This window comes from Sorex araneus, chromosome 3 (genome assembly GCF_027595985.1).
Source record: "Sorex araneus isolate mSorAra2 chromosome 3, mSorAra2.pri, whole genome shotgun sequence".
NCBI classification, from domain to species: domain Eukaryota; kingdom Metazoa; phylum Chordata; class Mammalia; order Eulipotyphla; family Soricidae; genus Sorex; species Sorex araneus.
In genome coordinates this window covers 229641524-229668959 of record NC_073304.1, presented here as the reverse complement: position 1 = coordinate 229668959, position 27436 = coordinate 229641524, and the positions used below count along the sequence as shown (strand labels likewise).

The window sequence follows — 27436 nt, the reverse complement described above, 5'->3', positions numbered from 1 at the left end:
TTTACAATTTCTGATGGACTGAGTGTAATTTAATGGAGTATAATTTAAATGCAGTGAGCTGAACCCTATAACTGTGTGATGTGGGAGCCTTGCAGTCGTGGGGAGGGGGGGCCAAGAACACAGCTGGGAAAAGAGCCAGGAAGTTTCCTGAGGGAGGAGAGGTAAAACCTGGGACCTGCAGGCTAAATAAGAATAAATCAGAGTTCTAGAAGGCCAGGGGAGAGGAGAGGTTAGACTGAGAGGGCAAACAGCGGTAAAGGAGAATGTGGTAAACTCATTAAAAAGACTCGTGTCTCAGTATGACTTGGGTTGGGAGTAGGAATTAGGGAAGGCAGGACCGGCGAGGGAAGCAGGGAGCAGGTGAGGGAAACCTTGTGTATTCTAGCAAAAACCCAGGAGACTGAAGGGAGCAACTAGACTGACATTGTCAAGATTTCGTTTTCTTTCTTTTTGCTTTTTGAGTCACACCTGGCAATGCACAGGGGTTCCTCCTAGCTCTGCACTCAGGAATTACTCCTGGCAGTGCTCATATCCCAACCATATGGGATGCTGGGAATGGAACCCGGGTCAGCCACATGCAAGGCAAACGCCCTCCCCGCTGTGCTATCGCTCCAGCCCCAAGATTCCATTTTCAATGAGAATAGAAAGACTGGAAAGGAAGCAACACTTGACGAAAGTATTCACTGGAAAATTCCCAGAACTTAAAAGGAGATGCAAGTTCCTTGATTGGTTCAGGGTCTCCAAAGTACCAAACAGGATGAAAAAAACAACCCCAAACTGAAAACTACATCTAAGCTCTGTTGTCATGAAATTTTATACCCTGGTGGTTAAAGAGGAAAATCTTAAAATAGCCTAGGCAGAAAAACAAAACACTTCAAATGAAGGAGAGAATGAAAGTTATGCAAAAATTCTTAGCAGAGAACTGGGTGTAAAAGGCTATGTTTAAGTTGAGACAACTTAAGCCATTTTTAGTTAGGCTCAAAAACAAAAGCATAAACAAAAATCCTGGCAAGACTTACTTAACAGAAACATAGGTAGGGAAAAATGGACTGATTTATTAGTACCAAACTTATAGTTGTCTAAGAAAAAAGTTCCTATTAAGATAAGCTTGACAGAACAACTAACTTAACAAATGTACATTATGTAATCAAGATGGCAATATTATTTTTTCACTCAACCAGCCTCATAATTTAAAAATGCCTATCATTTCTCAGAGCTGCCACCATATTAACTCACCTAACAGCTCTGTTTTACTGATTTCTGACTAACTCTCCCAGAAGATGCATGCCAAGAAGCTAAAACTTATGTGCTGGATTATAGTTCCAAGAATTTTTGGTTTAACATTGGACTGTCCTTTCTTCTTCAGGGAGCTTGTTAATTATATTACACCCACAGTAGTGCTCCAGGGAGCACACCCTATCTCAATCCTCTGTGTTTGTCTTTGTTTCCGTTATTTTATTTTTATAAAGTAGTTCACAATAATTTGTTGTATTTAATATTCAAACACCAGTCCCACCACAGTGCACCTTCCCACCACCATAAGAGCAAAGTGTGTGTTTGGGGCTGGAGCACTAGCACAGCGGGTAGGGCGTTTGCCTTGCACGTGGCAGACCCGGGTTCGATTCCCAGCATCCCATATGGTCCCCATCCCATATGGCAGCGCCAGGGGTAATTCCTGAGTGCAGAGTCAGGAGTAACCCCTGTGCATTGCCAGGTGTGACCCCCCCCCAAAAAAAAAGAGCAAAGTGTGTGAAAATTGTTGCGTTTCATCCTGGATCCATTTAAACCCTTGCATAAGAGATTAAAAAACACTTATGTTAAATCTAAACAAATGTGTGCTACTTTTGCTATATCAGTGGGCTAGAGTATGAAAGCTCGCAAATGTGGCCACGCACTCCAGGAATTCTGAAATTTAGAATATGATTATAGAGCAGATTCTTTCATGGGTAAGGCCTGTGTCACTCTCTTCCGGGAGGTTTATTTCAGAGCCTGTGGATCTTGGACGTTGATGAGATTACATGGTGCCAGGGGCAATTTGTGGGTGTGGCTGCCATGCTACTGGAAAACGGGGGAGCTGGGGGGAGGAGGTCCAGTCCCACTCCAAGTGAACTTGGAGATCTCAGTCATGGGTTGTGCATACCTGGGATTTCCTGAAGGTGCCCTCAAGGGAGAGGCTAGTCTGAGACAGTGGCCTTGAGCACAGCTGAGGTTGAGTTCTGGAGGTTTATGGCTGCCGGAGTGCTGCTGAGGCGGGGAGGGCAACTCCCGCACCCCTCTAAGCTGCCCTGGTGAAGACAGCCTGGTGCAGGGTTGGGGCATTTCTGTTTTTGTCTTTAAGCTCTTCTTTTTACTCTTCTTCTGTTTGCTAGTCACAAATATCTCCAAGTCAGACACTATAACCTGTAAGGTCAAGCCTTCTGATAACTCTGGATATTGTATATGTAAATGAAGTGTTGCTTTTCTCTTTCCTCTCTGTCCTTTGCAAAGTTTTATCTTGGGGCAATGTCCTTTTTGTACAGACACAGGAAGACAGTTAATGCTATGCTTTTGTAACACGGGAGTTTATTGACTCCAAATAATATTTACTCCTGGGCATCTGTCATATTTACTTGACTTAAGCCTCTGTTGCCCTTAGTTCCCAACACCCCAAAAGGAGGATTACTACAAGGGACTTGGATGGACCCAAGGCAAGCCACAAGCTATCCAAGCATCGAAAAAGGACAAGCTGTAAGCTACTCTAGCATTAAAACAGCACAGGTCAAGCACTAAAAAAAAACTTAACAATAAGTTAAGAGCATAGTCATGGACAAATTCTGTCATGACCCAAAGAGAAACTACCGAAGAAGGACCCTGCTGGGGTTAGGAAGGACTAATCTGGCCTGAGGACTGTGGTCTGGGATATAGAGTGAGATGTCCCCAGGACAGCCACTCTATAAGCTGAATATATCTCTTCTTGTGTCCATACAAAATCACTAATATTATTAAGAAGTAGAATTAAGATGGGCTGGAGTGATAGCACAGTGGTAGGGCGTTTGCCTTTCACGTGGCTGACCTGGGTTCAATTCCTCCATCCCTCTTGGAGAAACTGGCAAGCTACCAAGAGTATCTCGCCCACACGGCAGAGCCTGGCAAGCTCCCCGTGGCATATTCAACATGCCAAAAATAGTAACAAACAAGTCTTGCAATGGAGATGTTACTGGTGCTCACTCCAGCAAATCGATGAACAATGGAATGACAGTGACAAATTAAGATGAGAGTTTAAAATGGTTATTGGACTAAGGAAAGGGGAAATACACTCCCTAGATGGTATTTTGCCCTTAGGTAGATTGCCTTGCTGGACGAGAATTTGTCCAAGAAGAAGCTTTCCCCAAGGGAAGAACTTTACATCTGTTGATTGTACAACCACACCTATGTGTAATTGCTACCCCCAACCCTTCATGATTTGCCCTGTAACTAAGGCTGTGAGAGTGGACATAGGGAGGAGGAACACGTGAGTGGGTGAGACTGGAAGGAGGTAGGGGGAGACTAGATTGGAATAAACTGCAACTGGTCACCAATCACCAGCCTGGCTCTCATTTCCTCCATCATTTCCCCATTGCCATCGACCGTCCGGGGTGAGGGAAGTGGCTCCAGACCATTGAACATATGCGGCAAGAGCGTCCACACATGTTTTGTGAACACACATCTGGCCACAGATGTGCTCAAGAGGTGCTCAGGAGGCCCACAGCAGCTTCCAAGTGAGCCTCAGCTAACCTAACTAATGTTCTAATGGGAGAACCTGAGTCGCCAGGGAATTCCCTGGGTCACCCAGGAGTACTTGAGTGGGGAACTTGTGGTTCTGGGGATCAAATAGAGGTCAGCTCCAAGAAAGGCATGTTCCTCAAACCATGTACATCTCTCCAGCCCCAAGTGGGGAGACTATCTGATATAAGGGGGTGTTGTCAGTAGGGCTGAAGGAAGATGAAAGGCAAGAACAGGGAGAGAGGGCACTGCTCAGCTTCTCACCAGATGACTGGACCACTTCCTCCAGCTCTTGTTGCAACACCAGCATCTTCTAGGCCTTTGCACACAATGATGAAGACTTTGCACATGGGTCCCCATGCCAAGTGGTCCACTGAAAAGGATTCCTGGAGGGAAATTTCAGCTCCACACGAGTACATTAGCTGGAATCATTCATAGTGCTCAAAAGACAAGGAAGCAAAAGAGAAGAGACTTGAAAAATGGGTACATCCGGTGAGGAAAGTATTATGAATGGAGGCATATACAAGTGTCAGTGCAGGTCACGGACCAGAAATGATCTAGGTCTTCCCCCTGCTTTTGCTCCTGCCCAGCCATGTGAATCTGAGCGAGAGATTTCGACTCTCTGGGCCTCACCTGCCACATGTGTAGAACAGTTAGCATCATGTCTACTCACCAACTGCATATGTGACTTCAAAATGATGCATGCCCTCACACAGTAAGTGCCCTGTGGGTTGCTAAGTTGATGCTGTCATGCCAATCCTTCACAATTTTGAAATCCCATTAGTGTCTTTTTAGAAAAAATACTGATGTTAAACTTGTATTTAAAGAGTGAAGACAAGACTTACTCAGGAAAATGTTGAATTAAATGAGTAAAAGTGGCTTGATTGTGGGAAAACCATTACAGAAATTACCATAAAGTGCTTGTGCTTTTGCTTTTTTGTTGGACTGGAGCTATAGGACAGTGGGTAAGGCGTTTGCCTTGCACGCGGCCGACACGGCTTCGATTCTTCCGTCCCTCTCAGAGAGCCTGGGAAGCTACCAGAGTATCCTGCCAGCACAGCAAAGCCTGGCAAGCCACCTGTGGCATATTCCATATGCCAAAAACCGTAACAACAAGCTTCACAATGGAGACATTACTGGTACCCGCTTAAGCAAATCAATGAACAACGGGACGACAGTGCTACAGTGCTACCACAAAGTGTAAGCGAAGGCAGAAGACACCATATTGTAGGATCAGAAATGTCTGGAACAAACAGAGAGATTGCTCAATGAGATGAGCACATGCTTTTCATGGAGGAGTTGTTGGATTGATCTCCAGCTTGGGTGCAGTGTCTGAGCACCGCTGGGTATGGGCCAAAATCCAAATCCATAAGAGAAGGGTCAGGAAGCCAATCGGGACCAGAAATCATATACTCTATCCTCAATACAAACTCCTTCTAGCGATCAAGCTATGGGGAATTTATTCCCTGACATGTGTGTCTTCTCTATACAAAAGGACTGGTGATGCGATTCATGAGGATGATTTGAAACATCTACAAAAGGCAGCGTACATACAGAAACAATCAGAGCTTTTGTTGCTGCTGCTTTTGTTTGACAGTCTCCTGCACCAAGCTCCGTCTGTTTCTACTTTGCTTGCTCTCGCATTCTAAGTAGGATTCCAATTTCTGGATCCATAACTGGCAACAGAGTAAATCTGAGTGAATAAACTGCAAAGGGAACGGGAGAGAGGTAGGGAACATGCCATGTGCTTGTCACGGACAGTAAGGCACAGGGGAGCTCGTTGGTTTCAGAAGTGCACGTTTCCCCTGCAGATGTGCATTCAGGACGTGCAGAAGAACTGAGGCTGGCGGACAGCAGCTGTAAAAGAGGCGCGTGCTCACCTTTCTTCTTCAGCCAAAGACAAACGCCATGCATGACCGTCTTGGAGCTGGCTGATCTTCAACTGATATACATCCCCAAGAAATGAGCTTGGGGGAGATGGGACCCCTTACAAAGCAATTTTGGAACACCATGGAAAGAAGCACACACCTACAAGCAGGCAGTGCTTACTTGTTCCTGGAACTTGCTGCAGAAGCAAGGAGGCTGTGTGGATCTTGAGACTGCATGGGGTTTTTTGGTCATACTTTTTTCTTTATTTGGGTTTGTGCCGTTCTGGAACTCAGACCACGCACGGCCTCACATGCTGCATGTGCCCTAGTACGGTCCTCAGCCCGGGTGCAGGTATTTTGATTTTTTTCTTTCTCTTTTATTTTCTCTCTTCCTTTCTCTCTTTCTCTTTCCTGCTTTCACTGTCTTTCTTTCTTTTCCTTCCTTTTCCACTTCCTTTTCATTTCATCTTTTTTCCTTCCTTCTTTCCTTCCCTCTTGCCTCCTTTACTCCCTTTCTTTCTTCTTTCTTTGTCTTTCCTTCCTTTCTTCTTTCTTTCTTCTTCCTCATTCCTTCTTTCCTTTATTTTTTTCCTTCCTTCTTTCCTTCCTTTCTCCCTTTCTCCTCCTCTCTCTTTCTTCCTTCCTTCCTTCCTTCCTTCCTTCCTTCCTTCCTTCCTTCCTTCCTTCCTTCCTTCCTTCCTCTTTCTTTCTTTCTTTCTTTCTTTCTTTCTTTCTTTCTTTCTTTCTTTCTTTCTTTCTTTCTTTCTTTCTTTCTTTCTTTCTTCCTTTCTTCCTTCTTTCCTTTCTCTTCCTTCCTTCCTTCCTTCCTTCCTTCCTTCCTTCCTTCTTTCCATCCCTTTCTCCCTTTCTCCTCCTTCTCTCTCTGTTTCTTTGTCTTTCTTTCTTTCTTTCTTTCTTTCTTTCTTTCTTTCTTTCTTTCTTTCTTTCTTTCTTTCTTTTTTTCTTTCTCTCTCTCTCTTTCTTTCCTTCCTTCCTTCCTTCCTTCCTTCCTTCCTTCCTTCTTTCTTTCTTTCTTTCTTTCTTTCTTTCTTTCTTTCTTTCTTTCTTTCTTTCTTTCTTTCTTTCTTTCTTCCTTCCTTCCTTCCTTCCTTCCTTCCTTCCTTCCTTTCTTTCTTTCTTTCTTTCTTTCTTTCTTTCTTTCTTTCTTTCTTTCTTTCTTTCTTTCCTTCCTTCCTTTCTTTATTCCTTCTTTTTTTTCTTCTTCTCTTCCTCCTCTCTTTTTCTTCTCTCATCTGCATGATGCCAAAGTTCAAATCCAGGTTCTCAATCCTCAAACACACAAAGATATAGCTCTACCTGAGCTATATCCTGGTTACAATTTTATTAATTTCCATTTCAACAAAGACACAGCCACTATTGTGCAGACGGTGGAACTGAGACATAGATGGAAATTCAGAGTTCATTTCGTTCCCCTGGGAAAAGAATTAGACGACTTCGTTGCCAGGCTTTTAATGGAAAGAATTTAAGAATTCAATTTCAGTGGAAGATTTAGAGCAACTTTCTGACTTGTATCATTTTTAGCCATCATTTAAAAACCCTTTTGTTTTTACTTGTCTGCACTGACTTCTTCCTTCCTTCTTCTCTTTGAGAGATTGTGTTTGGGAATTCACTCTCCCGTGGGGGCCTTGGAGGAAAAAAGCTAATTGAAAAGAACTAGATTCTCTTTGATTTGATAGTTCCTGATGTTTTGATATGTCCAGCTAGCCATCTGCAGCTCTGAACTCCCTGCTGAGGAGCTGCAGGGAGACAAAGAAATGGAAAACTGGTAAAGAAGTCAGCATGTGATGTGAACAGCTCTTGGCAGCCCGGCGGAATTTCGACCACAATCCCTTTCGGAAATCAGTCTAAAACGAAACTGTTCACAATAAACATGAAATTAAAAAGCGTGTTGTAGGAGTGACCCAAAAGGAATGTGATTCTCCTCCAGGACATGCAGAGACCCGGGAATGAACTATTTCTAGATTCTTGCTCCAGCCTTTCCTAAGAGTAAGTTAACCTCTAAATTTGTGGTCTTTTGCATGTAAACTATAACATAGGACTTCAAAATAGGCAATTTCCAAGCTTTGGGGATGGAAACTCTTAAAGGCAATGAGTTAAAATCTGTAAGGAACTCAGTGAGTTTTTGAGTTTGCCAATCATTTGAGTATGGCTGTGGTTAAATAACCATTTGGAAAACTAGTGTTTTTTTTTTCTCCATTGTACACCACTGCTACAGTATGTTTCAATAAACAGAAAATACCATTCAATAGGATTCTAGAGATAAATTAAAAATAATGCAACCTAATTTTGCCCCTGAGCAAATATGAACTCTTTGCCAAGATATTCGAATTACTTATCCTTTTTGTTCACTTGCAATTCTGCTTCCAGAAGAATTGTAGGCACTGGGTGAATATAATGACTTCTGAGCTTTGGATTGTTTTAATTGGCTTGAGGATTTTATTATCAAGAAAACTCAGGGAAATATTTTCTTGCTTGTGCTTATCACACTGAATATCTAAGAATTTTTATGTAATTGTTGTGAATTATACTTTTTCTCTGAATAGTAGAATTTCCAGCTGACTAGGAAATTACTGGCTTTTTAAAGCCAAGTCATTATTTTTAAGATAACACAACTTCCTATTCAGAACAATTGAATCTATTGCATGTTTTCAGGTACTACCATAAAAAGTGCTTTGTTTCCTGATACTTAACATCCAGATTCGCAGTTTAAAAGATATTCTTAAATGTCAGGGACAAATAACCACAATCACGCCGATTTTTTTTAATTCATAAATGGTTTCCAGAAAATGCATCGATCCACAAAAATTTCTCTCTTTCTCTCCCTCTCTATCCCTACCCCTCTACCCCCCTGTCAACACACACACACACACACACACACACACACACAAATATATACTTAACCCTTCAGATACTGTGGTTTACCAAGGCATTGATTTCTTAATTGAAAAGGTTTCACATGGATTTAGTTCACATCTGCAGGCAAATGTCAAAATCTGCTCCTCTGTCATTATTTTCAGGAACTCATCCCCACAATTCCTGCATCCTTTTCCTCTTCCATGGACCATTTCAAATGCAAGCCCTACCCGCCTTTGTTCCAGGCATGGGACTCATCTTAAAGAAGTCACCAAACAGCAGTCTTACCCACAAACAAACCCTTGTCTGCAGTTGCTTTGAGAATTTCCTTCTGTCCAGGTTTTAGTTCTTGTGTGCCTACCCCTTCCCAGCTGCTAGTATTCATTTTCTGTGACTGCTCTAGCAGATGACCACAAACTTAATGGCTTAAAACAAACCAGATTTTCCATCTTACAGCCTGGGAGGTAAGAAGTTGGATGTGAGTCTCCTGAAGTGACATCGAGAGGCTGGCAGCTGCATTCCTTTCTCCAGGATGGAGAGGAGAGTTCTGTTTTCTTCTTTCGACCAGTTTCTCCAGGCTGCCTACATTCCCTGGCTCGCAGCCTTTCTGCCTCTCTTTTCAAAGTCAGAGAACTTGGGTCTCACCCTTTTCATACAGCCTTGCTGTGACTTCTTCTGCTTGCCAGGGCCCGGAAAAAGTAGCTGGGATGATTTGCTTTCTTGTTTTAAAATGATCAGATTAGCAATCTTCATTTCATCAGTTAGTGCCATACGACGTAAAAGGTGATTGCTAAGACATTACTAGAGTTGGTAAAAGAAAGCAAAAGACTTCATTCGAGCCAACAGAAGGGATGGTCATGATGGGATTGCCACAAAATTGCATTCCCTGCACAAAACCATGGTTAGACCTTGTCGAAGGTGCTGAGGTGACCTTGAGTAGAGACGATGTTCCCATTTAAGATCGTCTTGCAATATATCCATAGTTTTGCCCCCGCCCCCTAGTTAAAAATCAGTATTTGGGGGCTAGAGCAATAGCACAGTGGGTAGGGCGTTTGCCTTGCATGCGGCTGACCCAGGTTCGATTCCCAGCATCCCATATGGTCCCCTGAGCACTGCCAGGAGTGATTCCTGAGTGCAGAGCCAGGAGTAATCCCTGTGCATCGCCAGGTGTGACCCCCCAAAAATGCAAAAAAAAAATCAGTATTTTAACTCAGGAACTTAAGCACCAGAAGTAACTTCATTAATAACTTTCTGATTTCCATTCCTCTTCAGTAAGAGAGCACTAACCTAAAAATCTTATTAGCTAACCAAACTTGAGCTCTGAACACCACAACAAACCTCAACTCACTATTCTTAGGTCATTTTCAAGACCAATTCTCTCTCCTAGGATGTGAGGTTCCATTGGGTTAGATTAACCCATCGTTGTGGTTTAGAAAGGTTACAGAAATTCACTACTCCAGCAATTACTGTCACCTTCCTTCCACCATTGTCTCCATTTGCCCCACCACCCCTAAAAGCCTGTCCTTGTAGCAGGCCCATGGTAATTTATTTTTATGTTGCTTCTTACTGTTAAAGGGCTAACAGAATGATCAAAAAAATATTGCCACAGATGAAAACTTGCGAAAACTGTTGTATCCCATCAGGGGGACTTTAAGTTCTTATCTGAGGCTTTATTAAACCATTGTTGCAAGTTAAGCTTCTGTGTTTATGTGTGTGTTAGTCGAAGTTGGTTGGCTTCTGCGTTACATTCCCATCCAATCTGGTGTTGTAAGTGTGGTGGATGTTGGAGACGTGGCACTGCCACATATGCGGTTGCATGCTCCAGAAATCCAGGATATTTAACTGGGCAGTCTGGCTGGAGGCAGGACTGGCTTTGCGGTGTGAGAGGGGCTGCCGGGGCCTTGTTTAGGCAGAAGTGCAGCAACATTTTTAAAGGCAATACCAAGCTCCTTTCAGAAATCCCTTTCAATAGGCTGTGGCGTTTACCAGCCAGTGGGTCATTTCTGCTTGTTCTTTTTGCTATTGATGTAAATATGTTTCATCCTGTGGGCTGGAGCCATAGCAGGTAGAGCATTTGCCTTGCATGCCGCCGACCCGGGTTCGATTCCTCTGCCCCTCTCGGAGAATCCGACAAGCTACCAGAGAGTGTCTCGCCCACACAGCAGAGCCTGGCAAGCTCCCTGTGGTGTATTCGATATACAAAAAACAGTAACAACAAGTCTCACAATGGAGACGTTACTGGTCCCCGCTCGAGCAAATCAATGAGCAATGGGATGACAGTGACACAGTGATCCCAAGGTTGCAGTTGAAGAGAACAAAAATATTCTCAGCGTTTAGACTCTTCTTTCTCTCTTCTCCCTGATTTTCACTGACGTGAAAGCAAACCCCATGCTCCTCTCTCAGTCTTTGACTTCACGTGGCATGTGAAGTGAGGGAAGATCATGTGGGTTTTAGCAGTTCCTCAATAATTTTAGACTAATGTGATGGTCTCCATTAATTTTAATTTCAAATATGGGTCAGGGTGGTTGAAAACTTTGTCCATTTGTCATAATTTGAGGCAAAGTTTAATAATTTGGCGTCTACATGGGAGATTTGTGGTTCACAGTGAAATCATAGTGGTGCAGCTTTTCTATGAATGGATGTTTCATCTATGTTGTCTTCGTTTGAAATATATATTTCTAAGAAACAGAGAAAAATCCTCTTTCCTGTTCTTCTTGGAAGACGCCAGGCAGGGTCCTTTCTTAACGAACTGCTGAGTTTGTGTGGAGTTTTCATGAAGTTCCTTGCTGCCTGTCTAGGGGCTTTGATAGATAGATTCTTTGAACTGGCACTGGTGGGCCAACCACCCCACATAATCCTAAAATAAAACTTTTGTTTGGGGGCCACATCCAACTGTGCTCAGGGCTTAGACCTGGGTCTGTGCTCAGGGATTGCTTCTGGCAAGCTCAGGAAATTCACTGGAGTGCTGGGCATAGAACCCGTGTCAGTGAGATACAAGGTAAATGCCCACCCACTCTACCATCACACCAGCCCTGATCCTAAGATAAATTTATTTATTTAAATATTTTTGATTTGGGGACAACACCCCGGCGTTGTTCAGGGGTTACTCCTGGCTCTGAACTCAAGAATTACTCCTGGTGGTGCTCAGGGGGGCCATGTGGTATGCTGGGAATCAAATTCAGATTGGCTAAGTGCAAGGCAAGTATCCTATCCACTGTACTATCTCTATAACCCAAGGAGATAAGTTTTTATGTCATGTTGGTTAGGAACAAAAGCTTCCGGCACATGATCATTTGGTTCTATCTCTATTAGTGGTGTATGGTCATTCACTTCCACTCTCTGTGTCTTATCCTCTCATCAAAAGGGAAAAATAATAGGGTTTATCTCAAAGGCTTATCGACTTGCTTGAGCGGGCACCAGTAATATCTCCATTGTGAGACTTGTTACTGTTTTTGGCATATCGAATACACCACTGGTAGCTTGCCAGTCTCTACCGTGTGGGCGGGATACTCTCGGTAGCTTGCTGGGCTCTCTGAGAGGGACAGAGGAATCGAACCTGGGTTGGCCACGTGCACGCCCTACCCGCTGGGCTATCGCTCCAGCCCAAAGGCTTATTATAAAGTTGAAATGGATTAATTCTAACAAAATATTTAGAACTAGAACATAGGAAATACCATAAATATCAGTACTATCTTTTTCCCTCCACATCCCATATTTGGCCTTTAGTCACTCTGTTCCAGCCATAATGATCAGCATAACTATCTCTAAAATTTATATTGTTTTTATCTACTTTACTTGAGTTCTGTTTCTGCTGAGCTTCTTGTTTGAGAATTTGGGGAATTTTGTTTAAAAGTAAATAAAGATTAAATTAATCTTACTGTTGAATGTATATCACACAATATAACTAATTTAAGAAAAGCCCATTATTTTTATTTGTTTTGTTGGGAGAGAGACACCAGCGGTGCTGAGGGCTTATTTCTGGCTCAGTATTAGGAGATTGATAGTTCCAGAAACCATGTCATACCAAGGAATTGAACCTGGGGTTCCCAAATGCAAAGCAAGTATTCCCATCCCCTGCTTATGCTGTTTATATATACATTTGAATTTATAGTTCCTGTATAATACTCAGCATTAATTCCCATACTCCACCATCATGTCATCTTTCACTGGTTTTCTTTTCTTTTATTGTTTTCTAAATGGCAAACGTTTTGTTCTTGGAGGTCACTGGGGGAAAATGTGCATTGCATATAGTACAAATTAATATAGAGAATACCGTGGAATGGGGCTGGAGCAATAGCACAGCAGGTAGGGCGTTTGCCTTGCACGCGGCCAACCCGGGTTCGATTCCCAGCATCCCATATGGTCCCCATCCCATATGGCAGCGCCAGGGGTAATTCCTGAGGGCAGAGCCAGGAGTAACCCCTGTGCGTTGCCAGGTGTGACCTAAAAAGAAAAAAAAAAGAATAACGTGAAATAATTTCTTAAGACTTTCTCTTTTAAAAATAAAAATTGGATTATGGCTGTTACGTTCTCTTCATGTCAGTCGTTCCTCCCTGGCTTCCAAATCCTGCAAGAGCCCTTATGCTTCTTACCCATACTGGTTTGTGCTTTACCACAAAACTACATTATCATGAACATCCCTGTACCGGCCCCTCATGGACCATGTGGGACCTTCCTTGGCAACGTAGTCAGTAGCAACATTGATTGATGAACGGTCATCATGGTAATGAACTGATAATAATAAATCGCCAAAATGATTGTGGAAGCCTAGATTCCCACCCGCAGACATGAAGCACGTTCATGACGGTGGGAAATTAACACTGCCCAACTCTCCAGTTTTTGACAGTCTGAGAAGGGATAACTATAAGTGGCGTATTATAATTGCTTTAATTTCTGTTTCTTTCAGTACTTAGCTCGGATACGCCTTCCTCGGATTAGATTTTGGCTCTCTTCGAGCTTCCAATTGGAAACAGCTGTTAGGATGTTTCTCTGGGGTTTGATTGCATAATATTTTCTATTTCAGAACTTCAGATTTATTTCCTTCCCTTCCTTTTTTTTACAATCAACAGGTCAGAATGTGCAAAAGGCGCATAAGTGTGGGCCAGCAAACCTGGGCTCTTCTTTGCAAGAACTTTCTTAAAAAATGGAGGATGAAAAGAGAGACCTTTCTGGTATGGCTGGACTCTATCTTCTCATATTAAGAAAAGAATAAGTGTAAAGGTATTACCTCGGGCAGGCAGCACAAAAGCTCATCTGCTTTGTTCAGAATTTTATATGTATTTTATTTCTAACTAGCAGGCTTAAATTAAAAAAAATCTAAACCTAGATATTATTCCAAATAAGATTTCTTTTTAAAAAAACCCACATAATTAACAGCATTGAAGTTGTAGTGCTTTAAATAAAAATCATATGTTGTTATATAATTATTTGCATAGGTCTGATTGGAGGGTTTTTTAAAATGGGCCTCACATATGCAAAGTAAGTGCTTCATTACTGAATTACGTGGAGGCATTTAAAAAAAGAAAATCTATGTTTAGACCTTTTCTGAAAATAAAAATAATAAAAGCCAGAACTAATAAAAAAACCCCAAAGTTTAAAAAGTGCTCAATTGTAGCACTTTTACACAACTGTAAAATGAATACACAACTGCCAATGTCAATTTGAAGAAAATGATGAATATATAAACAAAGGAGAAAAAAATAGCATTTAACTCTTTGTTATTTTTTCTGATCACCAGACCCATTTGATGTGCTTCATGTAGGAATTTAGTGTAATTCATAAAATTTAGTGTAAATTCATCAAAAATGGAATAATTTAAAATCACTGATGAAGTCGTTACAGTTCAATGGTCAAAATCTATTTTTATAAATGTATGTGTGTGTTCTTTCAAAATAGGTATTGAATGTTTGGATTCATAACGATAGAAGTATACGAAACCCCCTGCATAGAGCAGGGACTGTATAAGTACGGTTGTAAAATTGGGGCACCCCCAGCTGTGCTCAGCATTACTCCTGGCTCTGCACTCAGGGGTCTCTCCTGGCAGGGCTCAGATGGGCCAGATGGCAGACCAGGGATTGAACTGAGATCAGCTGCATGCAAGGCAAGCACGCTACCAGCTGTAATATAGCTTCACCACTAATACTCAAGGTGTTTTAAAGAAGCCTCTATCTTATTTACCAGATAACCCTCCTGTAGTGTGTTGATCTATATCCCTTTCCTAGCACTGTAGCACTGTCGCCCTGTTGTTCATCGATTTGCTGGAGCGGGCAACAATAACGTCTCCATCGTGAGACTTGTTGTTACTGTTTTTGGCAGATCAAATACTTCACGGGGAGCTTGGCAGGCTCTGCCGTTGGGCGAGGTACTTTTGGTAGCTTGCTGGGCTCTATAAGAGGGACAGAGGAATCGACCTCAGGTTGACTGCGTGCAAGGCAAACACCCTACCAACTGTGCTATGGCTCCACTCCCATCCCTTTTATATAGAGTGTAATCTTTTTTTTTTTTTGGCTTTTTGGGTCACACCTGGTGATGCTCAGGGCTGACTCCTGGCTCTGCACTCAGGAATCACTCCTGGCGGTGCTCAAGGGACCATATGGGATGCTGGGAATCAAACCCAGGTTGGCCATGTGCAAGGCAAATACCCTACCCACTGTACTATCACTCCAGCCCCTACAGAGTGTAATCTTACTACTGAATTTCAAATACATCCTCCTGCATTTTCAATTCTAGAAAGTTCTAGAAATGACAGAGGATTTTAAAATTCTTTTAATGCATCCTATTTGGGGACTTTTTTTTTCTACATAGAAAGATGAAGTTATATTTAATCCTGTTGATAAACTCCTATTGATGGATGTTGACTTTAATTCCATAACACCTTGTCTAGAAACCTGCTAAACTGACCCACCAGCCCCACTGGGTTTTTGGGTCACACCCGGTGGGTGGGTGGTCTCCCACTGGGTGGGGCTGGTCACAGAGAATGAGATAAACAAAGGACCACACACTCAAGGACTGTCCAAGAATCAGGGTTCCGTGAACAGCTCCTAGTGGGTTTACAAACAGGGTATTGATTCAGTACAAAATCCCTCCCCAACCTGGCTCCATTGTTTAAATTAGCAAAGACATTAAGAGCACTTCGCAAGCTCAGCAACTTTCAAGAGTTACATAAAGAACCGAGACTGGGGAACTTCACTTAACCCAATCAGCAAGCACCCTGAAAGTATGAAGTAATGAAAATTTCCTATTCTATTTTTTTCCCTATCTTGCCCTTTGCAACTAAAATACCCTCAACTGTTTTATTCTCTTCTTTCCTGGGGCTGGAGCGATAGCACAGCGGGTAGTTTGCCTTGCACACAGCCCACCTGTGTTCAATTCCTCTGTCCCTCTCCGAGAGTCCGTCAAGCTACCGAGAGTATCCCGCCCGCATGGCAGAGCCTGGCAAGCTCCCCGTGGCATATTTGATATGCCAAAAACAGTTAACAACAAGTCTCACAATGGAGACATTACTGGTGCCCGCTCGAGCAAATCGATGAACAACTGGATGACAGTGCTACCGTTCCTGGGTGCAGGATCTAGTATTTTTTAGCCCAGGGGATTATCCCAACCTTGAAGTTTCTGTTAGAAGGACAATTCCCCACACTACCTAGCATTTCTTCATTATTGCCACATCAGATTCAACAAGACTGCAAATGGTTGCGCTATTCATCAAGCAATCCGGCCTTTCCCATTTGCATTAAAGTATAGTCCATTATTGTAATGAGAATCTCTGGAAATTTTAATGGGAATCGATGCTACAATGCTGCTCTAGTTGATGGGGGGTTATTTTAGATGGTGCGGGTTGAAGGACAAAGGAAGGAAGACTGAGGCACTAGAAAATTAGCAGTGGAGAAATGAAACCCTTGCTTTGTGACAACATTGTTTTGAACTTGTTTAATTTGTGACGGCACGCCTACTGTTTGCTCACTTTTTCTCTCTTTGCTGTATAGGAATGGTTTTTCTCATTTCTTCTAGTATTGTTTGCATACCTATTTTTCTCTAATTTACATCAAGTTAATGACTTTCCTCAATTGCCTGCAAAGGATCTGGGACGTGTAGATAATTTCAATGATTCTAATTATGTCATTGCATTTACACCGGAATCCCAAACAACCCAAGAGATAATGAACAAAGTGGCTTCAGCCCCATTCATGAAAGGTATGTTTTGTTGTTAGTTCGTGATCATTTCCTTTTCTGCAAAATACACAGATTTATTTTGGTATTTCCTTTACAAACTATTACATGTTCAGGTTTCTAAATTTAAATTAGCAGCACTAGTGCATATTTCTTTTCAATAGCAAGGGCCATCCATCACTGTTTACCGATCTTCCATTTAAAACATTTTATGTTAAAAGGTTATCCTCAGGACTATCCATATCAAAATGCAATCACTTAAGATTATCCCAACATTTTGAGAGTCAACCTAATAGCTACTAAGGCCATTTGCAGTAATTTTACTGATTATGATCTCAATGTGTTATATTATTATTCTAACACAAAATAACTATTTTGAAACTATTAATATGTGTAATGTAAGACCAAATAATAATTATGAAATAGTGTAATTACCACTTTGTTCTGGAAATACTGGATTCTCAGCACAGAGAAAGTTGAGGCAGAAATCTGGAAAGGGAAACCTTCAGGGTGAGGTATATTGTCATGCCAAATACCTAGGACACCATTTAGAATAAATAGACTATGTCAATTGGAGTGATAGCACAGTGGGTAGGGCGTTTGCCTTGCACATGGCCAACCCAGTTTTGATTCTTCAGTCCCTCTCGAAGAGCCAGGCAAGCTACTGAGAGTATCCCTCTCGCACAGCATGGCAGAGCCTGGCAAGCTACCTGTGGCATATTCGATATGCCAAAAACAGTAACAACAAGCCTCACAATGGAGATGTTACTGGTGCCTGCTCGAGCAAATTAATGAACAATGGGACAACAGTGCTACAGGGCTACAGACCATGTCAAAAGACTTGTAGTCAACTTGAAGAGACTCCCAATGCTCAAGTTTACTTAAATTGAATTTTAACAAAAATCTTAAGATCAATTTGAAACTCATCCTACAGATATTTAAATTCATCATTTTTTCACTTTTTTTTAATATGTGCTATAATCACAGTTGTTTGGGAAATCATAAAAGGAATTGTTTCTTTAGGTACAGAATACAGTATAGGTTCAAATTGGATCTTCAGTGGTGAGTGTTGAATATTACATTTGCTAATTATTTTTTTCATAATCAGACCATTTGTATATTCCCAACATGAACTAAACATGCGCATAGCACATGGGATATGTTGGTCCATGAACTGGTCCATACCTATAGTAAAAGAGCCTCCAATCGTTGGGAAAGACGAGTAAGGAGAGGTTGCTAAAATCTCAGGGCTGGGACTAATGGAGACATTACTGGTGCCCGCTCAAGTAAATCAATAAACAATGGGTTGACAGTGATGTCAGTGATACAGTGATTTTTAAATTTAATTAAACAACTGTGATTTACAAAGTTATTAATAGTTGAGTTTTAGGCATATAATATTTCCACACCAATCCAACCACCAGAGTTAACCTCCTTCCACCAGTGTTAAAATATTCCTTCCCCATCCCCAACCATGTTTCATCCCCCACCTGTAAACTTGACAGGTACATTACAGAGTTCCAGGGGTTGAACCTTAGATATCATGTTTTCAATGTTTCTTATTCTGTGTTTTGGGTATAGACAACACAACTATGGTGATGTATGACTATATCACCAGTATGACTGAAGCCCAGCTGCCTATCCACCTGTTCACCTGTGACTTCCCTTATTATATTTCCCTCCATGATTTCCTTCTTTCTCTGGTTTGCTTAAATCCATCTTTCAATGACATTAGACGTTATCAGATAATTAGTTATCTGAATGATAAAAGGAAATCAGTTCATAAATACTATGAAAATGTATCAATAAAGGTGAAATAGCACTAGTAATTTTACATGGGTTACAGTGTTTTAGATGGGCAAATAGATTATGGAAAGTCTCATGTTGTAAATATTATCAGCTGGAGCGATAGCACAGCAGGTAGGGCATTTGCCTTGCATGCAGCCGACACGGGTTCGATTCCTCTGCCCCTCTCGAGAGCCCGGCAAGCTACCGAGAGTATTTCACCCACACGGCAGAACCTGGCAAGTTACCAGTGGCCATATTCGATATACCAACAACAGTAACAAGTCTCACAATGGAGACATTACTGGTGTCCGCTCGAGCAAATCGATGAGCAATGGGATACCAGTGATACAATGAATCAGTGAAACGTAAGTGATAGAAGTATACCAACATTTTGAAACTTACCCAATAATATTCCTGGATACTGATGGCTAATAGATGCCGATATCTCAAAAGAGAATCAGAAAAGGTGATATGACAACTCTCATAGAGGGACACACACACACACACACACACACACACACACACACACACACACACACCACAGAGTTATAAACTTGCCTGAATGATCTGGTATGGGTTTGATTAAACTTCTAGTACCTGCTGCCAGACTGTAGTACATATAGGTGCAAAAGGAAGGTGAATTGTACCAAGATCATACATGAAAATGAATCCAGCCTGAGGAAAATTAACTGGGTTTGATCACCTAGGTTAATAGTGTTGCAGGCAGGTAAATAAGGGCCCTGGTAATGTATTTTTTGGGAAAACAGTTCTTCAACCTGAACCAGCCTGAAATTCTGGAGGCCTTTGACCCAAAGTAACCATCTTAAGAGTGTCAGGAATGATCTCCCATGTGTATATGAGACTTTACATGTAAGCATCATTTTTGCTGCTATTTCAAATTTATTGTGCTCTAATGTATTGGTTGTACAGTTTGTTTGCAGAAGCACAACTTATGTGTGATAAAAGTAATTGCTTTGTGACACTTATAATTTTGGGGAAGATGGCACTCCCTCATCCCCCAAAACTCACACAAAGAATAAGTTTTTTTTATAAGACTAGAGCTGACTTTAATGAAGAAAAAACTTTAGCATAAATTGCTTTAACATAATTTAATATGGAATGTTGCCTTTTGACTTAGAAATCTTGTTTATTTCATGATTCCACATTTTTTCACATGGCAGGAAGAACAATCATGGGATGGCCTGATGAAAAAAGCATGGATGAATTGGACTTGAACTATTCTATAGATGCAGTGAGAGTTATTTTTAATGATACTTTTTCTTACCACTTGAAGTTTTCCTGGGGAGGAAGAATTCCTGAGATGAAGGAACACAGAGACCATTCAGGTAAGTCCCCAATATTTTTTAAAACACCTTTTTTGGTACTATATTATCATTTTCAAGGAGACATGTGATAGCAAAAGTGGGCACATACATATAATCTAGACTATTTGTGGACAAAATTGAGATTAATCCTTACTAAATAAAGACTATGGTGTTAATATACATTGTTAAGAAATTGTACTTGGAGCTGAAGAGATAGTGAAGGGACTAAGGCACATGCCATACATGCAGACAACCCTGGTTCGATCCTTAGCACTGTCACCATCCCCAAATAAGTTAGATTTACTATTTTCTTCCTGATATTCCTAAATAAAATTTCAAGAAAAGACTATTGTACAATTAGTTCCAAAGAATTTTTTGAAGTTTAATGTTTCCTTGGCCCATTAAATGCAAAATCAAAACCCAACAACACATTTGAAGAGAATTATAAAAGTAAATAAAAAATCATCGAGACCTTATTTTAAACACATTCAGAGAGAAATTCTGGTACATTCTCCTTGAACATACTCCATAAAATTAAACTGAGATGTCTATATTTCATGTACTTTGGACACACTGTAGAACGGTAGAACTTATGCTTTTTTTTTCTGGCATTATGATTGTCCCTCCCATCCTGTTCTTACTCTTCTCCTAAAGCTCATTGTCAAGCCATGGATGAAAAACTCATGTGTGAAGCTTCAGTGTTCTGGGTGAAAGGCTTTGTAGCTTTTCAGGCTGCCATTAACGCTGCTATTATAGAAGTAAGTAATAAGTTTAAACAATTGCCTGTAAATTAAATTTTGGTGAATGGTGATGTAATGAACTGCCTTGGGTTATCATTTACTTTATTCAATTACTTTGACACAATATACTGAATGACTACTATAAAGAAACCATGATGGATTATACAGGATTAAGACAAAGGATTAGGACATAAATCAAAGAAGCATTGACACAGGTCCTCGGGGATACTTTGTGTTGGGGAGACAGAATATAAATTCACAGTCATTACCAAAGTTTCTGTTCTACTATGGAATTAAAAATGGTGTGCTAGACAGTCAAGTAGAAGCTACTCTGATGAGCAATATTACAGAAGACCAACTAACAGTGATATTTTAGTTGAAACTTCAAACATGAGCAAAATTTAGCTCAGAAGAAATTAATTTCAAAGCAGTCAAGAGAAATAGTAAGGATATTATACAAGAGCATCAGAGTACTTGCTCGTGATGTGAATACATAGTTAAATGTGCTTAATATCTTATAGCTGAGAGAAAGTACTTGAGGTTACAATTTACTTAACCATTATAACATGTTCATTGATTTATTTAGATCACAACAAATCACTCAGTGATGGAAGAACTGATGTCAGTCACTGGTATAAATATGAAGATGTTACCTTTTGTTGCCCAAGCGGGACTGGGGACTGATGTTTTCATCTTTCTCTGCATTATCTCCTTCTCTGCTTTCATCTACTATGTATCAGTTAACGTTACACAAGAAAGGCAATACATGAAGTCACTAATGACAATGATGGGACTTCAAGAATCAGCATTCTGGTAAATCACATGACTATAATTGATCCTCCAACAAAAATAACTAGAACAAATTAGCAGACGATATTGCTAGACCTGTAAAGTATCATCTTTTAACCTGATGTTTCATAAAAAAACGAAGTGTGAGTGAATGGAATCGATGGTTCTGTAGGCTTAGTAAATACAACTTTTGATACTTCTTTATTCTTTTTACATTCCTCTTTTTTAAATTAATTTTATGATAGCCAAGGTAATGTGGCCTTAATAGTGTTCAATTTATGTATTGTACAAAGTTAGATGCTCCACCATTACTATAATGTCCCTATGTTACTTCACCCCTTTATTTCCTCACTCCTCCCCATACTCCTGGGTAATGTCAATTTTGTCATCTGAGGCCAAGCATTTGTCATCATCTGATACTGTCCATGGTTTGGTTTGGTTTCTCTGCCACAGATGAGTAGGATCATTCTGTATTTGTCTCCCTCTGACTTACTTCACTTAGCATAACCTCCTATTGTACCCACATTGCAACAAACTTGGATATTTCATCATTTATAAAAGCTCCATAGTATTTCATTGAGAATATCTTATGCAACTTCTGTATCCATTTCTCTGTGGCTGAACACTTGGATTGTTTCCAGATCTTGGCTCTTTTCCTGAACACTGAAGCATATGGTCCCCTGAGCCCCACCAAGAATGATACTTGAGCACAGAGCAGGAGTAAGCCCTGAGCATTGCTAATTGAGGACCCCCACAAAAGCGTAAATAAATAAGTTGCTAATACAGTGTCTTAAAACACACACACACAAAATGCACACATACAAATACATGAACATACTCATATCTAATGAAGAAGGGTTAAAAAAGATCAAGGGAGGGGGTCCCACTAAGAAAGAGTTGTGCTATTCTATTTGCACAGCATTTGAATGACATGAAGGAAAGGTTTGTAGAAAGTGGAGACGGGCCATTTCAGACTAACAAAGATCCATTGAGAAAAGAGAATGATTGCAATTAGGCAAGACTCCCAAAACATGATAGCAGTTTCTACTTGGAATAAAAGAAACTTCAGTGTTCATTGTGGGCTCATTATACACCGGTTGCTACATTTAAATGCATGTTATTTAATTCTCATTAGGTTTTAGTAGAGGGTAAGGAAGTTTCAGTTTTCCTAGTTACAAAGTAGATAAAACTAACTCAGATCTGCATAATTTACCAGTTAATTTCTCCCTTATAAAGAAATTCTGTGGCACTGAGAATAAGAAAAGTTGATCATTATATCTCCATATTTGTGTCTATCTATGTGTTAAGTTTTTGTGTGTTTATCTCTATCTATCCCTAATCTTAAATTTTCTATACTGGGGTTGGCAATCTATAACACTGTTGTGTATAACCTGCAAGCTTAAAACGCATCTTTCATTTGCTAATGCTTCAACAAAAAGTCCAAAAAACTTTTTTTGGCATGCAGAAGTGTATATGAAATTAAAATTTCAGTGTCTATAAATAAATTTTTCTACAACCATCATTTGCAACAGTTTTTGTGCTACAAAGCCAGTATTGGGTGTTCAGAACAGACAGACATAACAACCAAATCGAAAATATTTATTTTCTGGTTCATCAGGAAAAAATTTCCCTGACACTTGCATCAGCATGATTTTTGATCCACAATGTTGATTACAATTACTTTGTCAAAAGAGGAAGTCCAGCACTGCCATGGATGCCTTCCTTGAAAATCTGATCTAATTATTCTCATTTTATCCTTCTTTGGTATTTTACAACTAATCACCGTTCTTACCTTGTTTGTCTGTTTATTGCCCTCCTTCACCCATAAAGTAGGGAAGGGAAGTCTTTTGATTTAACAGCATTTAATAGATTCAACTTGCTATTTTAGGCAGGGAAGTTGTTGATTTAATAGCTATTCCATTCCCTTTGCTCTTGGTATATGAGAAGCTTCGCAGATCTTTGAGGAATGAATGAATGAATACTTTGATGAAGTGAGGGCTCAGTGATGATGGTTTGTCTCTATGCCAGGCTCTCCTGGGGGTTGATGTATGCTGGCTTCGTCTGTATCATGGCCACTTTGATGGCGCTTGTGGTAAAATCTGCCCACGTGGTTGTTCTGACTGGCTTCACGGTAGTCTTCATCCTTTTTCTCCTCTACGGGCTCTCTTTGGTGAGTTGGTGAATCAAACATCAATCTTCCCCCCCTCCCTCCCTCCCTCTCTCTCTCTCTCTCTCTCTCTCTCTCTCTCTCTCTCTCTCTCTCTCTCCCTCTCCCTCTCTCTCTTTCTCTCTCTCTTTCTCTCTTTCTCTCTCTCCCCCTGTCTCCCTCTCTCTCTCTCTTCCCCTCTATTTTTCTGTCTCCTCTCAATTCTTTCTCTATTTCCCAATTATTTCTTTTTTTTTTCTTTTTGGGTCACACCCGGCAGTGCACAGGGCTTATCCCTGGCTCATGCACTCAGGAATTACTCCTGGCAGTGCTCGGGGGACCATACGGGATGCTGGGAATCAAACCTGGGTCGGCCGTGTTCAAGGCAAACACCCAACCTACTGTACTATCGCTCTAGCCCCATTTCCCATTTCCCAATTATTTCAAGGAGAAACCTACCAACCGTTTCTCACTAACTCCCATCATCCATTTTCTGCTGTTTATGCTATTTGAGTATTTTCATGAGATAGTATCTACGGGTGAAAGAACTATTCAGTTAGTCTACAGTGTTCCTTTTCTTATCATACTGAAGAGCCTTAAAGAACTATACACTGATAGCAGCTTTTCTCTCCTTTCAGATAACTTTAGCTTTCCTGATGAGTGTGTTGGTAAAGAAGCCCTTCCTCACGGGGCTGGTGGTTTTTCTCCTGACTGTCTTTTGGGGGACTCTGGGATTCACGGCGTTATACAGACACCTCCCTGCTTTTTGGGAATGGACCTTATGTCTCCTTAGCCCCTTTGCTTTCACTTCTGGAATGGCACAGGTACGTGTGGATGTGACTGTTTCATGTTTACATCATATTTGCCTCGAAGTAATTCATGCGAGAGTTCCAAACATTAAATTCCATATTTATGTTCCTAAATTTGTAAAAGGCTTGGAGAGGTTTAACTTTTGTCCTGCAGGTAAGTTCAGAAATTTTCATTCTAGTGATGATATAAAAAAGTATTAAATGCTGCTAACCTGCTGGGTTACATATTATATTTGAACCAACTACTTGAGTGCTATCTTCCCCCCCATACTTTCACTCTTAAATACAATCCCTTGCCTAAAAACGTTTTTCTTTTCCTCACCCTAAGTTCAATGAAATACTATTTGCTGCTCAGCTAAACTCCAACCTTATCTGAGTTTTATTCCACTTGGAGGATTTACTGCTGCTGCCTGAGAATCTTTGAGTGTTGAAACTCACTTCTATTAACCTCCCAAATTGCCTTAGTAGTCAATGTCACTGTCACTGTCATCCTGTTGCTCATCGATGTGCTCGAGCGGGCACCAGTAACGTCTCCATTGTGAGACTTGTTGTGACTGTTTCTGGCATATCGAATACGCCATGGGGAGCTTGCCAGGCTCTGCCGTGCAGGCAGGATACTCTCGGTAGCTTGCCGGGCTCTCCGAGAGGGGCGGAGGAATGGAACTCAGGTCAGCTGCGTGCGAGGCTAATGCCCTATCCGCTGTGCTATCGCTCCAGCCCCTGCCTTAGTCGTAGATGACTTTATTGCTTTATTTTCTAATCGATTAAAAATATGTGCAGATAATAATTCTGTTTCATTTACCCTTTCAGTCCTAGTGTCTACTAGAAGCAAAGAAATAATAAATAATTTAAATTATTTAAATTAATACTCTGTTTAGCCTTCTTAAGTCCCATATCTGTATCTTTTTCTTTTCAGCTGATACACTTGGACTATGATGTGAATTCTAATGAGCATCTGGATCCTTCTAGCAACCCATACTTAATAATAGCTACTCTCTTCATGTTGATTTTTGATGCTCTTCTCTACTTGGTCCTGGCATTGTACTTTGACAAAATTTTGCCCAGTAAGTAGTAACCCAACTTTATTCATTCCATTTCTTGGAAATAATAATCTACAATGGATGACATTTAAGTTAGTAAGCATATTTCTTCAAATTGTCTAAACCATGCCTCATGGGATTCCATGTTTATAGAATTGCTTTCTAAGATCATGTTCTATTCTCATGATTTTGGTGGTTTTCTTTTATTTGGTTATTTATTTTAAAATAATCTTAATTTATTTTTTGGAAAGAAATGTGTTGTTTTTGTTTTGGGGCCACACCTGGTGGTGCTCAGAGATTAGTCCTGGCTTTACACTCAGGGAGCACTCCTGGCGGTGCTCAGGGGGCCATATGGGATGCCGGGGGTCGAACCCAGGTCAGCCACAAGCAAGGCATATGCCCTATCAGCTGTACTATCTCTCCGGCCCTAATGGTTTCCTTTTAAACAGAGTTGGGTTTTTTTAAAGATTTTTTTATTAGAGAATCACTGTGATGTACAATTACAAACTTATGAACTTTTGTGTTTGCATTTCGCTCATACAGTGATCGTTTAACCATCACTCCACCAGTGCCCATTCAACTCCACCAATGTTCCCAGTATCCCTCCCATCACCCCCACCCCATCCCCCACCACCCCACCCTGCCTCTGTGGCAGGGCATTCCCCTTTGTACTCTCTCCTGTTGGGTGTTGTAGTTTGCAATAGAGGTACTGAGTGGCCTTTATGTTCGGTCTCTAGTCTACTTTCAGCTCGCATCTTCCAACCCGGATGGGTCCTCCCAACATCCCCTACTTGGTGTTCCCTTTTCTATCTGAGCTGCCTATTCCCCCAGCATGTGAGGCCAGTTTCCAAGCTTAAACAGAGATACTTGTAGAAGAATCCACTAAGGGTGTTTGCACGAGAACTAGATGAAGAGTGCTGGGGCCTGACACTGGGTTTTAGACATGTCTAAATGTGAGGCCGATGTGAACGTGCCTTGTTCAAATTTTTGCTTTGCTCTCCTCTCACTCCCACAAGTAAAGTCCTGGCCTGTGACTCTCTGCCCAGGATGGGCTTCCCGCCATCAGCTCCCCCTCTTGGACCCCTTGTGAGCCCCTTTATGTGAGTCCTATGTGAGGCGGGAGGAAACAATTCTCAGCTTTGAACTTCCCTTGCTGGCCCCGTGACTCAACCTAGGACACGCACTGACGCACTGTCACCTCTGCTCATGCATAGGTGGTTCAGGTTTGCCTTGTCTTCCTGCAGTTGGGACATGATTGCACCCCAGGAAGAAAGTAGGCCCTGGCCCGTGACTGCATGTCACCCTGTATGGAGTGGACATGATCCTCTGGCTCATGTATGTGTTGCGTAGTAAACTAACCCCTTCTGGCTTTGTATGTTTATTGGAGTCCTACTTGTTTTTCCCAATGGACATGTTTAAGTCTGCAGATTTGCACTGCATCATGATCTCCTGTGTGAGCATATTTGTTTCTGTCCGTGTTGCTGCAAATAAGCTCCCTGGTAACATCTCTGATGACATTTATGGCACCTATTACCATAAATAAGAATGATGGAGGGGGCGACAGTAGAGAGATAGTACAGTAGTTAAGACTCTGGCGTTGCCTGACACCCAAGGATGGTAGAGACAAGGGCCAAGGGGATTGCCCCATAGCTGGAAGCCTGCTTCATGAGTGGAGGGGAGAAGGCAGATGGAATAGAGAAGGGATCACTAAGAAAATGATGGCTGGAGGAACCAGTCGAGATGGGAGATGCATGCCAAAGTAGATAATGGACCAAACATGATGACCTCTCAGGGTCTGTGTTGCAAGCCATGATGCCCCAAAGTAGAGAGAGAGTATGGGGAATATTGTCTGCCTTAGAGGCAGGGGGAGGGTGGGGAAGGGGGTGGTATTACAGGGATATTGGTGGTGGGGAATGTGCACTAGTGGAGGGATGGGTGTTTGATCATTGTGAGATTATAACCCAAACATGAAAGCTTGTAACTATCTCACGGTGATTCAATAAAATTTTTTAAATTAAAAAAAAAAAGACTCTTGCCTTGTGTGCAACCAACCCTGGCATCACAATTTGGTCCCCTGAGCACTGTCAGGACTGATCTCTGAGTACAATGTAAGAGTAGACTCTGAGCACAGCCACCCCACCCCTCAAATA

At 41.3% G+C, this 27436-nt stretch overlaps 1 protein-coding gene across 1 annotated transcript in view; it reads left to right on the top strand.

The window, feature by feature from the left end:
- Window positions 1–7470: 7470 nt before the first annotated feature.
- Window positions 7471–27436, top strand: part of ABCA9 (ATP binding cassette subfamily A member 9) — an 88824-nt gene continuing 68858 nt past the window's right edge. Inside the window, exons 1-9 of the mRNA XM_055133608.1 lie at window positions 7471–7616; window positions 13553–13654; window positions 16466–16673; window positions 19619–19783; window positions 20417–20520; window positions 21089–21315; window positions 23320–23461; window positions 24076–24261; window positions 25163–25310. Coding sequence (XP_054989583.1) covers window positions 13559–13654; window positions 16466–16673; window positions 19619–19783; window positions 20417–20520; window positions 21089–21315; window positions 23320–23461; window positions 24076–24261; window positions 25163–25310 — 1276 coding nt within the window. The 5' untranslated portion in view covers window positions 7471–7616; window positions 13553–13558. The remainder of the gene's footprint in view (window positions 7617–13552; window positions 13655–16465; window positions 16674–19618; window positions 19784–20416; window positions 20521–21088; window positions 21316–23319; window positions 23462–24075; window positions 24262–25162; window positions 25311–27436) is intronic.